Below are 15,749 nucleotides of genomic sequence, written 5' to 3' on the forward strand. Positions count from 1 at the left end.
CAGGGAGGTAGGGGTGTTGGCGGAGTTTTTCTGTCCTGACTACCTGCTCACAAATAACCAGCAGCTGCCTCCCAAATAGCTGACTTAGAGACTTAATATAAAGTATAACTACTTGGCCGATAGCTCAGGCTTGTTACTAGCTAACTCTTACACTAAAATTAACCCATATTTCTTATCTATGCTTTGTCACATGGCTCATGGCTTGTTACCTCGTTTTCTACATGTCCTGCTTCTTGGGTGGCTGGCTGGTCTCTTATGACTATACCTTTCTTCCTCCAGCATTCTCAGTTTGGCTGTCCTGCCTATACTGTTTGCCTGGCTACCGGCCAATCAGCATTTTATTAAACCAATTCAAGTGACAAATCTTTATAGTGTACAAAGGGAGTATATTTCACAGCATAGGGAAGATGAGCATAACAGGAAGAGAATCAACTAAAATTTTGTTCGAAAATGTTGCAATGATAACTAATATTTGTATGCTAATTAAAATAAAGTAAAAAGAGAAATCATTACAACAAATACCAAAGAAATTCAGATCATTAGAATATTTTAACAACTTACATACCTAAGTTTGGAAAAAATCTAAAGAAAACTGATACATTCCTATACAGCCTGCCAAGAGGAATAAAAACAACTTAAACAGATACATGACAAGTAATGAGGCTAATGTGATAAGAGTCTTTAGAATCCAAAACATACAGGCCCAAAAGGATTTTTTCCTGAATTCTACTAGGTTTTTAAGAATACCTGTGCTCTTCAAACCATTCCAGAAAATAGAAAGAGAAGAATGCTACCAAACTCATTTTATAAAGCCAATATTATCCTGACACCAAAACCAGATAAAGACACAATAAAATAATGATAGGCCAATCTCCTTACTGAACATAAATGCAAATTTTTTTCAATAAAATATTGGCAAACCAAATTCAATACATATAAAAAAGATAATTCACTATGATGAAATTGATTTAATTGCACAGTTAATAAAGTATATAAATCAGTAAGTGTGATACATCATCACATAAGAGTCAAGGACAGAAATCATATGAACATGAATGTATGCAGGATTTGACAAAGCTCAGTATCTTCTACATGCAATGCTCTGAAGAAACTAAGTGGAACATATCCCAACATAATAAAGGACATATACATCAAACCTATAGCCAATATTATACTAGATGACAACAGAGCATTTCCTCTAATCAGGAACACAACAAAGGGGGCCACTTTCACCTTTCCTTACTGTTTTCATCCCTCCCTCCCATCCCTGAGAGTCCATGTGCATGTATATACAGTATGTATTTCTGTCTATGTCTGTGAACATTCTTTGGGTCCTATGTTGGGCTATCTTAGTTTCTTTCCATTTTCTGTAATCAAATGCCTGGTAAGAAGCAACAGAAGAGAGGAATGATTTGTTTTGGTTCATATCTGAAGGATAAAGTTTGTGCTCAAAACAATAGAGTGCTCAAAATCTTAGCCAGAGCAATAAGGCAAGAGAAAGAAATTAAAGTCATACAAATAGAGAAGGAAGAGTTAAAGTATCCCAATTTGTAGATGACGTGACCTTATGCTTAGAAGACCATAAACAGTGAGGTGGATCAGAGGGCAAGGACATTTACCTGACATCCTGAGTTCAATCTCCAGAACCCACATGGTGGAAGGCGAGAACCCACACCAGCAAGTTGTCTTTTGACTTCCATGAACATGATCGCACCATGGCAAGCATGCAGCTCCCACACATAGTAAATAAACAGTAAGTGTAAAATATGAAAAAGCCTAAACAGTCCACCAAAACCTTTTAGAACTGATAAACACGCTTGGCAAAACTATTAGACTAAAAATCAACATATAAACATCAGTAAACTGTCTCTATCAATAACAAACATGCTGAGAAAGAAATCTAGGAAATAATTCTATTTACTAGAACTGTTTAAAAAAAGCAAAATATGGGCTGGAGAGATGGATCAGCAGTTAATATCCCACAGAGGTACTTGCCGCCCATTTTTAGGCAGCACTACTCACAACAGCCAAATTATGGAATCATTTTGACAACATTTGAATGTAAAGAAAATACAATTTTATTCAGCCATAAAGAACTAAATTATGAGGACTGGAAGGATGGCTCCACGGTTAAGAGTATTTGCTGCTCTTCCATAGGACCCAAGTTCTGTTCCCAGCACTCTTGTTAGATGACTCACAACCATTTGTAACTGCAGTTCAGGGGATCTGAGGCCCTCTTCTAGTCTCAACAGGCCCCTGGACACACAACACATAAACACATACATGTAAACCTCTAAGAACAAAATTATGTCATTTTCAGGAAAATGGCTACAACTAGGCATCACATTAAGCAAAATAAGGCAGACTCAGACAACTATCACATTTCCTCATGTAGACTCTAGATTTGATAATGACACATAAAATTATATGTGTGTGTATATAAATGCATATGCCTGGAAGTAGAAGCAAGACTGTTTGTTGAAGGACTAATGAGGAAAGGAAGAGTAAGTAAAAATGGCCAAAGCAGAGGCTATAGTTATGGAGGGAAAATCTACAAAATCCATCACTATGTACAATGAATATATGTCAGCGAAGTATCTGTATTTGAAAAGTAAAAAAGGGGGGCTGGGGGCATCATGTTGGTGGTAGACTGCTTGCCTTGCATGCATGAGACTCTGGGTTTAATACCCACCATGGCATAAAATAGGAAGAATGGTCCATGCCTCTAATGCCAACACTTGGGAGGTCGACACAGGAGGATCAGAAGTTCAAGGTCACCCTCAGCTTCACAGTGAGTCTGAGGTAAACCCGGGTTACATGAGACCCTGTCTCAAAAAAAAAAAAAAATAGGAGAAGGGGAAGAAAAAAGAACAGGAAGGGGGGAAAGGGGAGAGAACAAAGAGGAGGAAAAAATACTACGAGTAGTAGTACTATTACTACTAGTAATAATAATGATAATAAATTTGTGGTAGCAGTAGAAGACTTGTGTTTAGTCACCTAAGAACCAAGTAGACCCATGGCACTTCCAAAGAGTAAAATAATAAATCCATGCTAAGTCCTTAAAATTGTGCCAATTTGTTATAAAAATAGAACACTTAGATATGGCTCAGGTTAAAAATACAGTGTACAGAATCAAAGACAAACTATACAACAATGGTGTGAAATCTCATTGAGTTATAAGCAATTTCTTTCTAAGACACTTTCTCAGGAATTATTAAATGAAACACAGAATATTAGCGTAATGACTGAACAGAAACAAATATAACTTTCAAATTCACCAGATTTTAATTTGATTCTGTGGAAAATGCAGACACACAATCAGACAGGCCACTTTTCTCTTGTGTTTGTTGCCAATGAGTTCCATACAGTTCAAACATTAATTAGACAGAACCTGCAAATATGAAATGCTCTGCAATTCATTAACCTTTTCTATATGGTTACTAAAGATAAATCCTTCCCACTGATCATTTAACTCACAAAAATGCATAACAAATAAAATTGAAATTAGAATCTAGTTATTTAAACAAAATCACTGCGAGTCTATTGTCTTCTGTTCTGAAACCAACTGTAAAAAGTAGTCCCATTTCAATGATTTAACAATGTTTTTAAATAAAGACATACTCTAGCACTACACCAATGAGTTAATACATGAATACATTATGGGACTATTTTACAGGCTAAGAATGAATGCATGGTGTTCCTGAAAAACAAATCAAATAATTTCTATCCAGTAATGCATTATGTTATAATCATACAGATAACCTAGTATCTGCCAAATTTCAATTTTATTGTTCACACTCAAAAATCACTGTATAATAGTTAAACGTGATAAAAACACAACCATTACTCACAAAATAATTTTAAAATACTATCCTTCAAGGTCATAGTTCATAACAACTTCGCAATCAACACTCAAAACAGTACAACCATGGGTATTTGTGAACAGTCTTGACAGAAAGCTGTATTTTGGTACATTAAGGCAGCTTTAGCCAACATTCTGAATAACAATATTTATTGAAACAAAAGACAGGTTTGATATTTAAATATTTGAGGTTTCCAAGAAATGTTAAGTGTCTTACAATGAGAACACTGTAGTTTGTGAAACTGTGTCTTAAACATTCTCAGCACTATGCTCTTATTACATATGACGTCTAAAAACAAGATACTCATCCTATCAGTATCAAAGGGTCTAGTAGAAAAGGAAGGATTGACATTGAATATGGGGCTCTAAAGCCCTCCTTCCAGGCTTTCAAGCGGCTTCTCACACACATCTGTGAGGTAGGTTATTATCCACATTTTGTACAAGAGAAAACTACAGAAGGTTACAAACTTGTGCTGCTATAGTAGCAAACAGGGAATTCGATTTCAATTAGATTCGGTCTTTAGCTCTGCATTTCTTTCATTTATAAACTTTAAAATATAAAGATTGCTAGTAATTGCATTCATTTTAAAAGCAGAAGAAGGCAGCCAAATATTTGCCCAGGTGGCTTTAAAAAGTGAAATAAATGAAACAGAAACGCTATTCAGTGAACAGCTTCCGGTGGTGATGGTGTGAGGTCTGGTCAAGTGGAACTGAAAAGGCAGAAGCAAACCACGTGACAGTCTGTGGGGCAGGTCCCAAGGAAACAGAACTCACAAGAAAATGGAGTCTGGATGTGTGTTTGTTTTTCCTCTGCATTTGTTTGAGAAGGCACCAGGCACTGTTTCTTTCTTTGTGTAGACAGTGGGTCTATGTCTCTTCCATTCTAGGAAAATGTTCTCCATCTAGAAAAATGGGCTTCATTTGGTAACAAAACTTATTTACAGGAGACTTTTAGCATTCAGATTAGCAGGAGAAAAATAACAATGCTATTCTTCTTTCCTAGGAGGCTTCTGTTTCTCTTTGAAACTTTAAATTAACACAAAATAGCAAATCTTGAATTAAAAAATATTGTATAAACCTTATTTTTTAAAAAAAGTCTATGTTCAAATTTTTCTTCATTCTGGGACATTCTACAAATCCTTTTTTTTTTTTAAACTGGAGAGAATATTATACCCTAGAATTTCCTTAATTGCACTTTAAATATAATTGAATTCACCCACCCTGCTTGTCCAAATAATCATGAATTATCTCTAAAATTTGAACTGCTTTTCGACATAAACTAAAGTTACCAAAAGTCACATGCAGTCACAAACAGCATTGCTTCGCAAGGCTGGCAGTAAACATTAATGTTGGCTCACAAAATACAGGCCTGCAGTCTGATAACTTCTAGCTGGGACCTGATTCTTATCAGGTTATGGCTGAAGAAGTTCAATGAAAACTTAATCCAGTCTCGACTGTGGGTCCTGTTCCTAATGCTATAACTGTTTGGTGGCATCAACTGCATCATAAATATTCAAGGAAAGGCTGGTACAGAAGCCGCTTACTTGTTTAAATAATATATATGTGTATGTGTGTGATTTAAAGCTCATTAAGTTATATTTCCAAGTTTGAAAAGGCTTGAATTTCTATCAAGCCAATAGTGATTAGGTAGTTCATAGAGACATACTCTATGAAAATAGTGTCATATCATTTATGCACAAAATAAAAGATTACCAATATGAAGTGTAGCTAAGCCTATTTCAGCTAACAGTCACAAACTATGATGACTTAGATGGGGATCGGGGCTCTCCTTTACAGAGAGAGACTGTACCTTAAGAGTCACAGGATGAGGGCAGGGGGTTAGGTCAGTATCAAGCACGTGCTTCACATGTGTGAAGCCCTGGTTCAATCCCCAGTACAAAAGTCCCACACCCCAAAAATCACATAAATAAAATTGAAGAAAAAATTATGTTCTAGAGATTTTTCTAGATTTTAAGCACCCTCAATAACTTATATTTATAAAAATCAATATAATCATAAATATTTCACATAATTACATCTAGTTAGTGCAATCAACTAGTTTTTATAATTAAACTAGATATTCAGCTACAACTACTGTATGTCACTCCAGGACTTAGAAGCAATACACCAGTGTTTATTTTTATTACTTGCCTAGCAGATGTTTCACAAACTCAAACTGCTGAGCCCAGAAGAAAGGCGAAGTATTATCAGGGATGCCTGGCCACCACTGAATCAATCCCTGCATGCATGGCACTCAGGACTTAGGGAGAGACTGCTGTTCCTGCTCACGGGACTGCTGCTGTAAGGGTGCACTAACAGGACTGGAAATGGGCAAGCACTGCCGCCACTACAGTCGCCATTTCCTGATCAATGCTGAGTTCACAGGATGCTTTTGATTTGCTGATGATTTTTGCCATATGCATTCCAGTAGTCCAAGTAGCTGTGTTTAGAATAATACGGGCGTATATACCTTTGAAATGACTCAAACTAAGATAGAACATTCATACTAATATAAAAATACAAATATGTAAAAAGTGGACACTAACACAAATTCTCTGAAGAAGTAAACAAGGCAGAACTTTTGAGCTCAAAGGGACATTAGCTCTTTTCTCTATCTCTTGCATTTCAGGGTCTCAAAATTGAGGCCAAGTCCAAGACGAAACTTACTAAGAGATGCACACAGCCTTCACCCCAACTTTTCAACAGAGCTGCTGCAGACCGCTGAAGTGCTAACACCTGCTCTAAAAGCCACAGGGTAACTGAAGGAAAGCTAACAGGGAGAGAGATGCCAGACTGAAGAGTTTCAGATCTTTAAACCAAACGCAAACCAGACAGGTCTATGAGCAGATCTCAAATTTAGATATGCGACTTCATACTGGGAGTTTAACTTATTAACCAGTGAACAGACAGAGCTGCAGTGTCTATGGTAGGTATGTTCCAGGCTGTTAAATCTTATAAACATCAATGTGGGGCCCACATTAAGCATGCTTACATATTAGTAGATACTACAGATAAAGGAGTATAAAAATCTGATTTGGTTGTTTATGATTATTTTCCAATTACATTTCATTTTACCTCAAGTATTAAATTTGTCTTCCCTGAGTACAAACCAAGGAAAAAGTATACCCAGAATTATATAAGTATCTTTGAATACCTATTTGCATAAAGTAGAGAATTACTACGCTACATAAGCCAATTCCCTGGCACATAAGGACATATATTTCTGCTTAGCTTAGGCCCCTGAGTTCTCTCTGCAGATGACCAGATGTGACAAGGGGCTCTAAAATGGTTTCTTCATCAAAACAAAACCCCAACTTGTGGATGGTTTGCTTTTCTCTCTCCCTGCAGATTTAATTTGAGACAGCTTCCATTTTGGTTTCCTAACAAAAAGTACTTAGGAAATGTTCAGTGGCCACTGAAGAATGAATTAAAACTGATTGGCTCTTCAGGGAGCCATAGTAGAAAGTCACTGGTCTCTCATTCTTTTGTTTTCCACAAGTAATCTTGTTTAAGACTTTTTAGTCATCTATTAAGAGAAAAAAGAATAGAAATTCTACCGCAAAACCACCAGTCTGATGGAGAACCCAGCATGTGATACAAGCTGCAAACTCGGGATGGACCTGTCTGTGGTACACGGAGTGGTGCTGACTTTGAGTCAGGCTGTCCAAAGCACCCAAGAGGGAAGAAGTGTGTCCTAAGTGTCACAACCACACTGGCTGTGGCACTCAGGCCCAACTGTTTTCCATATTTTATTATTGGATGTTAAGGTTTCCTTATTGTTTTCATTGTGAAAGAGGCCTTGCTATCTATCTAGTCTACTTTGGCCTCATGCTCCCCACTAGGATTACAGGGAAGCAACCATACTCAGCAGATGTTTGAAAACAGTAAACTAGTTTGGGCAAAGTAGGGTTACACACGGTTATGTGGCTTGCTTTTTCTGAAAGAACTCATCCAAGTCTTTAGTGCTAATACCCACTGTCCTCTGTAAGGTGCAGAGCAGAACACAAGGTTTTCCAAAATTATTCCATGGATTTCTTTGTTTTAGGAAATACTATTTTAGAACCAGATGGAATCCATTTCCAGGATATAAATAAGGCCTACATCTATAACCTAACAGTAATTCTCCCTAGGATCCAAGAGGGCCTGATCTTAACTCAGTACCTACTACATCCAGTGTTGACTGAAATGTGGAAATTTTACATTTGCAAAGAAATCTTTCCTATTCTGTTTCCAAGAGTAACGGAAACGTGTGCTAGGTCAAAGGTCTGCCTTCTGTTCTGCTAGAGGATTCACTGAATTCTCCCTGCAAACCAATTACTCCATCACCAAAACTCATAAAAGAATTATGTTTTAAATAGTTTTTAGCTCTCCAATAGCATCATAGTCATTCAAACAAAGTAATTTTGCTAAGAGCAAGCTTTGAACATCAAATGCACTAGACTAATAAAGCATTCTGGCATCCTTCCTGCCTTTAAAACTGTTGTGGATGTTGTTATTAGAGATAAGGAATCCCATCAGTTCCTTATTTCAAAGTTTTCCATTCATAATTAGGCAAATATTTTGAGGTGGTACGCTCCCCTATACACACAGGGGTATGTACATATTTGGAGAAGCCAGAATTACAAAACATCCATAAAACACATTAGAGAAAACAGGGCTAAGTACTGCTATTAAAATAACTAGCCGGGCGGTGGTGGCGCACGCCTTTAATCCCAGCACTCGGGAGGCAGAGGCAGGCGGATCTCTGTGAGTTCGAGGCCAGCCTGGGCTACCAAGTGAGTTCCAGGAAAGGCGCAAAGCTACACAGAGAAACCCTGTCTTGAAAAACCAAAAAAAAATAAATAAAAAAAAATAAAATAACTACTAAAAATTACCGTCTACTGCCACAAGATGGCAATCTTTCGAAGATTAAAAACTTAAGCCACCTTAATTGTACACCCACCCTCTTTCTCAAATTGGAGAACAAAGGTCCTTTAGATTTTGATACTGAGAATTGGAGTGATAAGTATTGACCATCGTTTTCTAAAAGAACTACAATATTATCTGATGGGATATAATGCAAACTCATAATTTAAAAAGATATTTACAGGCAGACAAACTTGTCTTCCATAAACTCATGAGAAACTTAGTCTAATAGTCTCATTTGCCCTTCTTGGTAGATAGAAATATACCATTTTTGGTGAATAGAAACCTGTCAAGGCAATGTTGCTTTCATTTTCAAGAGCTTAATATTTTCTAGGGTAAATCAGGTCAATGATTTTTTTTAATCACAACATAAACACAATAAATTAATAAATACATTATTAGATAAATTATATATAATTTAAAAATACTTTTACTAAAACAAAATATAATCAATTAATTTTATCCTGCTATATAGTGTTTTTATCTTAAATTTAAAAAAACTTGCACAAAAAAGTTTGGTTCTTTTTGATTAAAAGCACTGATGTGTCAATACATACATGTATATATGTAAACAACACATATACTTATTCCAGGAGAACATACTTTGAAATGTTTAAGGCTTCCCTGTCCAAACAGCTTCAACAGTGAAAGTCACAGCAATCAGGCTTTGGAAGTACACAAAGACCCCATGTACAACACAGGGCTTTGAACTGAAAGATTCAAGACCAGGAGCCACACAAGACCGAAGAACAATCAACAAACACAATGGCTACTGAGGAAGGAGGTGCCATCACTAACAACTTAAATCTCAGGTGAATCAGCAAAGATGTCAGGGCCATAACCTCCTGGCCCTCCCAACACACCCCAGGCCCATAAACACAAAACAGGTCATCAGAGTAGAATTTCCTTTATGGGGCTGTTGGTATTTTGCCTTGTTTCATTTAACTGTGTACTACTTTTGCATGGTTTTGTCTTGCTTGGTGGTGGTGGGATTTAACTAGGGGGCCTTGCACAAATGTTAAGCCTGGAGACTTGGCACCTGTTAACAGAAACAGTCTTTCTGGCTAATACTAAGCAGTATTTGCAGAAACCATTAAAAAGAATTTGGTTTCTAATATTTAGGAGGACAGGATTTTCAGATTTCTACATTTAAATATTTGACTAACACTTATTCTATTTTTAATCTCCTTGTGCAAGAAAACTGGGTTCCTGAATAGTCTAACACCTTTTGAGATTTAGGAAGCAAACTGGATTTACATGCACTAAACATAAAGGAAGGAGGTATCACCTCCTAAATTAGCTGGTTCATCAGTGAGGTGTGCTCATCATGTGTAGTGAACTCACAAGTATAAACTAGCAAACTTTATCAACATTCATCCATTAAAGGTACTACCTATTTGAATTCATCATAGGCACAGTAGAATAATAGAATTCTAAAAGTAAACAAAACGCCAGACTTTTGTGTTTTCAGTAATTTCAATACACTGCATGTCACCTGGGAATATTCACATCAATTGATATTGCAGAGTATGTAATACCCAAAAGTGAGCTAATAACTTCAAGAGTGTATGTGATTTTCACAGTGCAGTAACAGAAAGACAGAAACCAGTGGTAGAGTATCAGCGAGCTAAGGTAGTGATCAGACTGGCACACATTTCAAAAAAATCCATGGTGTGACTGCCCAGGCGCGGGGGAGCTGAAGACAAAGTGCTTCCAGTCAAGGAGCCGGTGAGAGAACCAGAAAGTGAGTGGTTCTCAGCTGTGGTGGAATCAAAACTTGACCTTGGTCTGTGCAGGCCAGCAGCAGAACAGGAACGCTGAGGTGTTGAAGAACCAGACCTCTGCTCCACCATCTCATCTGAAAGACCAGAGAACAGGAACTATAGCAAGTGCACTTGCCCAAGTCTTCCCAGGAAGCTGCTGCACTGAGAACAGGAGGTAGGCAGACCTGAGCACAGAGAGCCTGGTAAGCACTGGGATGTGCATGTGTCAGGAGCTGAAGAGGCGCTATCTCCTCCTCCCACAGTCATTACATGTCACTAATCACTCCTAACCTTTCCACAGCTCCTGCTCCCCCGAGTCCCTCTCAACATAGGGATACAGCAATTTACACTGAAATGAAAGTGAACATGCTTACATCTGAAAATACCTTACATGCTCAGCAATTTATTTTCTGCTAAAACTACATATTTAATTCACTTACATTTTTGTTAAGACTGCTTTAAAAAGTAGAGAACCCACCCACCATGTCTTTGAGATGATTGTAACAGTAAGTCAAATGGTGCCAAGTTTTATTTCTCAGAACTCACCCCTGCTAGTCTCCTTACCATCAATGCTTTTAAAGTCTAAAAGATAGCTCCGATTGTCAACCAGGTAAAGCTGCAAGCTCATTTTCACATAAGTGCCAGTCACTGGGTTTTTTCTTCTTACTCGAAGATGGTAGGCATTCACTACCTAAAACCAGAAACGAATAAAAAGTTAAAACTACAATGTCTCCCATCCTAGCAAAGAAAATCAAAAGCAAATATGGGTGAGAAAGAAGGATTTATCGTTGATTTTTCTATGTCACAAGTAATTTGGTATATTTAATCCCACTAGCAATACCATTTGTAAAAACTCAGATCCTATAGAGTCTAGCCTTTAGCCCAGACACAAATCTACTCTAGAGTATTAATAATCATCTTAGTAGCCTTTGCTTCAGTGGTTTTGATAAATAGGAAGCAGAAGAAATAACTGAGCTGTCAGTGGCTCACATCAGGTAGCCATAAAACCCCAACAACACGATATCCCGAGGACCATGTCAAACTAGCTCAGATAAAGAAAACTCGGAAAACTCTGGGTTTTCAGAACCTCTCATATTAGTTTCTAGATTCTTTCCATTGGATAGTTTAAAATGTTGGCATCTCTTGTTTATATGCTTAAAAAGTGAGATAGGGTCCCACACTGGGTTTTGAGCCCATAGAAATTCTCCTGCATCAGGTCCCTGGAGTGCTAGTGTTATAGGCATGGCCACTATGCCCATCTAACTACATAAACTTGCTTCAGAAAGAGGAGACTGGCTTTAGTTTAAGGAAATGTTATTTTATTTAATCATGTAAAAATCATGAAATGAAAGCAAATTAAAATTGATTAAAATGTGCTGAATATATGATAAATTTGAAATGTTTTTCCCTTTAATGGCTAACACAACAAAACCATAAGTCATGAATCTGGAAAGGGACAAGTAAGAGAGAGCTGGGGACAGGAATATGAGAAGAGAGAATTGGGAGAACAAGAAGAATTCATTTTATACATGTATGAAATTGTTAAAGATCTTAATTTAAAAAAGTTAAAATAGGCCTGTTATAATGGAAGGTGACATTAATTCCAGCACTTGGAAGCAGTTGGCAGGTGGCAGGTGGATTTCTAGGAGTTCCAGGCCAGCCTGGTCTACATAGTGAGTTCCACGCCAGCCTGGGCTACAGAGTGAGACCCTGTCCTATCTCATTAAAAACCAAATAAATAAATAAATAAAAATTAAAGTAAACATTCATCATCACCCTCAAGAAAAGATTAACAGTTAAAGGGATATCTTAAATTTTAAAAATGTTCCCATATATACTCAAAGAGTTCAACTGCAACAAAATGTTACACTGAAAACGTAAAATGTGTGTTGATAGTAAGAAAATATGCCATAGTCAAGTGTGACAGTTAACACTGAACAGGGCTGCCACTGTTAAAGACTATAGGGACCTTTGAAGTTGTGTTAAATGCATTTTCTATGGTGAGATGGCCGTGATTCTGTGGGGAGAAGAGACGAAAGGCTACAGCTTTGAAATGATATGATCGGGTGTCAAGCTGACAGAGGTAGACTTGTGATGGTTACTACTGTCAACATGACAAGGTCTACAAACCTCTGGACATGTCCTTGAGAGACTGTCTGGATGGAGAAAACTGAAGGGGAAAGGCTGCACTAAATGTGCGCAGCAGCACTTCATATGCTGGAGTTCTGGACTGAGGAAAAGGAGAAAGTGAGCTGTGCACCAGCATTCACTGCTTTCTGCTTCCTGACTGTGAACACAATGTGACCAACCATCGGTCTCACCCTCCTGCCTCCATGACTTCCTGCTATGATGGACTGTATCCTCACACTGTGAGTCTGAACAAACCTTCCTTCCTTCCTTCCCCAAGTTCCTTTTCTTGGAGATTTTGTCACAGCACTGAGGAAAGTAACTAACATACCAAGGATGAAAAACCCCAAATAAGAGACTTTCTCAGCTTGGAGAAAAGTATTTGTTGACAGAATGAACACGCTTGACAGCATAATAGAAATTGAACACTAGCTGCCATAGCCATCGACCACGCGTGCCAAAAAGGCATGAAAAGAAAACAAGCTTCCTGAAAAAGGTGAAAAGAAATTGACTTTCAAGATTTCAGATTTCAGAAATGTTGTTGCTATGAACCATGATGAAACAGGTGGGCTGTTTTCTCAGATAACTTCAATTACTTGGCCAAGAATGCTATTCTGTAACTCAAAATACGTTCCCAGCATCAACAGTTTTTTATCCTTTATTTATTATGTTTTGACAGTGTGTGTTATATAGTTTAAAAGAATGAACCATGTCAACCAAAAATATGAAGCCCACTACAATTATTTCTAAATCAAAAACAACTTTATGTGGACCTCAATACTCAACTGCTTAGAAAACTTATATAAGAACAATTTTCTCTACAAACAGCCTAAGTACATTGTAATTTCCTACCTTCCATTCAAAGTCCAGCTGCTTCATAGCTCGGTACACTTCAGCCATAATGTCATATGGTTTGCTCTGGCTTCGGATTCCAAGATGCCACTTGGCTTTTTTCACAGCTAAAGATTTGGGCTTAGTTGTGTTCAGTGCATCCAATGGGCACCGTGCTTTGGGGCTGTCTGCTATAAGAGGTGGCATCCTTTCAGGATGTGGTTTCAGGCCTGGGGGAATATGCATGGCACTATCATCCATAAAAGAACCAGTTGGAGGACTAGAGGCGAGGTAGAACTCACTGGCTTGGTTCATTATTCTCCGATTGTCAATGATAAGATGATAAGCCACTGCAAGCTGGTCTTGAGGATCACCACTATATAAACTGTTCATTACTTCTGATTCTGTACACTCAAATTTTTCACACACTTCTTTCACAGCCTCATCATCAATGACGTTAGCATCATAGGAAGGGTCTTCAGGAAATAGATAACTGGGCAAATCCTGTTTAAACCATTCATGTTCTCTAGGAAAGACACCATATACACTATTGTAAGAACATGCTTTCATAAGTCCCACATAATTTAGACATGGTGCAATATAACATAATGACTCCAAACTATTGGTCTCTAGTTCCAGCTCTGTTGCTATTGGCTATGTGACCCTGGTGCCAGTTAATTAATCTCTATCCTTAAATAAATACAGATATTCAGACTTGGGATATTTCCTTGAAAATGAACAAAGTGGGGCTGTCACTTCAAGGAAAACAACTAGCAATATTTGTGGCCAATGACAGAATCTAAGTTCCCAAGCAACATTCCAGATGGTAATTTGTACCTGCCTCCTGGGGCTTGATGGTGAAATTAGTATTGATAATAATGAATATGATTTTTGATAGTGTAAATGTAATGTGGGAAATCTGCATATTTCAATAATGCAAGATTTCCCAATGATATGACAAAATTATATATGCATAAGAGAGTCACTTAAAATTTACAACATATTATATCACCATAGTGTGGTAAAATACGAACATTAATTGATTTTTTTTCTCATTTGATATAGTAAACTGTAAGCTAGTATATTAACCTTTGTTTTAGTATCAAAGAATATCACTATTATCTGAGTGGCTACTAAATACTCCTTTATTTTTCAACCATTTACCTGAGTTCAGATTTTCCTCACGAACTTCAACTAACATAAAATATTGCCAAGATTAGCTGAGTGGTGGTGGCACACACCTTTAATCCCAGCACTTGGGAGGCAGAGGCAGGTGGATCTCTGTGAGTTTGAGACCAGCCTGGTCTACAGAGTGAGATCCAGGACATCCAGGGCTGTTAACACAGACAAATCCTGTCTCAAAAAACCAAAATATAAAGAAATAAAATTGCAAGATTAAATGAAGTAGATTGAGAATTTGATTAAACTAGACACTAAGAACATTCATAAACGTGTGGGATGATACTTTTTACAATGTTTTCACGAATCTTCATAATAGAGACATTACTATTATTAGACTTGGTGGTGTACACTTATTATCCTAGCTATTAAGGAAGCTGATTCAGGAGAATCTCAAGTTCAAGGCTTGCTTCAGCTACAAAAGAAATTATAAGTCACCGTGGGTAATTTAGTGAGACCTTATCTCAAGTAAAATGTAAAAGGAGATAGGGGAGGGGGACAGAGATATAGCTCAGTGGTAGAGTGTTTGCCTAGGAAGTGCAAGGCTGTAGGTCAAATCCTTAAGTTGGTTGGTTTGTTTAAGACATTTAAATGAACAGATTTTTTTAAAGTAATTTCCATTCTAATTTTAATTGTTATATGTTAACTACTGGTTATGTCATTCACTAAAAAATTATTTGAGGTCCTCAATAACAAGAGCATAAGGAGATACTAACACTAAAATTTTTGTACACTGCTCTCCTAATCTCATTTTCTCTCATTTCTGGACCTTTGTGTCTGATGTTATGACTACTAGCAAATAGTCGCAGAGATGATACACTAGATAGATACAAACAGATATTTAAAAATAAGTGGTTCCAAATACAACACTACTCTGATAAAATCTGGGCATGGAAAACAGCAAATGAGAGCCTATGATTCAGAATGGGAGAGCGGGGAGGGAGAGCACTCAAGTTAACATTTAGGCACACACCAGAATGATCAGCAGTCAGCGAAACAATGTGTAGAAAACGTGTATTGCAGCAAAAGAAATAATCTCTGTAAAATCTTGAGACAACAAAGGGTTTTGTCATGTTACAAGA

General features: G+C 37.4%; 1 protein-coding gene across 3 annotated transcripts in view; it reads right to left on the reverse strand.

Moving 5' to 3' along the window:
- Positions 1-10,224: 10,224 nt before the first annotated feature.
- Positions 10,225-15,749, reverse strand: part of Prkaa2 (protein kinase AMP-activated catalytic subunit alpha 2) — a 59,039-nt gene continuing 53,514 nt past the window's right edge. For all 3 annotated transcript variants that reach the window (XM_006987195.4, XM_042271530.2, XM_076564637.1), the window contains 3 exons: positions 13,510-14,014; positions 11,095-11,221; positions 10,225-10,625 (listed from right to left, as the gene is read on the reverse strand). In XM_006987195.4, coding sequence (XP_006987257.1) covers positions 10,387-10,625; positions 11,095-11,221; positions 13,510-14,014 — 871 coding nt within the window. In that variant the 3' untranslated portion in view covers positions 10,225-10,386. The remainder of the gene's footprint in view (positions 10,626-11,094; positions 11,222-13,509; positions 14,015-15,749) is intronic.

Source organism: Peromyscus maniculatus, chromosome 2, assembly GCF_049852395.1.
Source record: "Peromyscus maniculatus bairdii isolate BWxNUB_F1_BW_parent chromosome 2, HU_Pman_BW_mat_3.1, whole genome shotgun sequence".
In the NCBI taxonomy this organism is placed as follows: domain Eukaryota; kingdom Metazoa; phylum Chordata; class Mammalia; order Rodentia; family Cricetidae; genus Peromyscus; species Peromyscus maniculatus.